General features: G+C 32.7%; 1 protein-coding gene across 2 annotated transcripts in view; it reads right to left on the bottom strand.

The window, feature by feature from the left end:
- The window catches only part of LOC106679865 (ATP-binding cassette subfamily G member 4), a 163,016-nt gene that overhangs the window by 30,829 nt on the left and 131,173 nt on the right, over positions 1-1,014 (bottom strand). For both annotated transcript variants that reach the window (XM_067052385.1, XM_014419241.3), the window contains one exon: positions 297-414. In XM_067052385.1, the coding sequence (XP_066908486.1) occupies positions 297-414 (118 nt within the window). The remainder of the gene's footprint in view (positions 1-296; positions 415-1,014) is intronic.

Below are 1,014 nucleotides of genomic sequence, written 5' to 3'. Positions count from 1 at the left end.
ACTTATAGCAAATTTACTTGATGTGTATATATGTATACAGTTGTAAATAACAATAAATAAATTATAAAAAAAAAAAAAAATATTTTAAAAAAATAAAAAGTTTTAAAAAGCAAAATAATTCATCTACGATGTTATCTTCACCATTTGAAATTCAGATAGCACAAAACCTAAAAATGAGTAGTTTTTTTGCAATCTAAAACCTATATTATATTACAATTTTATAATACGTTACAGTTAGGTCATCACCGAATAACCAATTTAATTAAAAGTCATTTTTTTTTTTTTGTAAAACCTACCTGTAGCCTGCTAGGACGTTGAGAAGGGTACTCTTCCCAGCACCGGACGGCCCGAGGATAGCCGTCAGTTCTCCGGACTTGAAGTAACCACTAACATTCCTGAGGATCAGCTTGTTACCTAGCAACAATAAATAATATAGTTTAAATAATATGTATTTAAAGTCCAGACGAATTGGTGGAGGAGGAAGAATAGGAATATATCAAAATATAAAATTTTCAAGATCTCATTTAATTTATAAATGGAAATGGGAAAATAATCTTTAAGAATAACAATATAGTAAATTTGAACTTTTAAATATGACCTAACTACACATATTTTATTAAATAACAAATTAATAATAGATAAAGAAAACAACATATTTAAATAAACAATAATTTGTAATAAGGGAACGGGTAGCTCAGTGGTAAGAAACTGTAGTACTACCTCCAAAGAGACAGGTTCGAATCCGGCTGTTGCAGATAATTATTTTCTGTTTCACTGTAGTGACTCCCTAATCCAAGGGCTCACACCAGCGTGTTCGGGAGTCACTCAACCTCATGAAGTAGGCACCCTTAATTGGCTAAAAATCTGGCGATCGAAGGGGATTCTGATCATACCACCTCATTGCACAGCCGTTGGTCTAGTACTAGTACGTCCTTACAAAGTACTGCACCCCTCCATTCATGGGTTGCAGTGTTAGGGATTTCTTAGGACTCCATCTTGACAAGAGACTTACTT

This window comes from Halyomorpha halys, unplaced genomic scaffold (genome assembly GCF_000696795.3).
Source record: "Halyomorpha halys isolate HHAL.00 unplaced genomic scaffold, Hhal_1.1 Scaffold225.1, whole genome shotgun sequence".
Classification (NCBI taxonomy): domain Eukaryota; kingdom Metazoa; phylum Arthropoda; class Insecta; order Hemiptera; family Pentatomidae; genus Halyomorpha; species Halyomorpha halys.
Note: the sequence above shows the minus strand (reverse complement) of the source record. Positions and strands in the feature narration are given on the sequence as shown.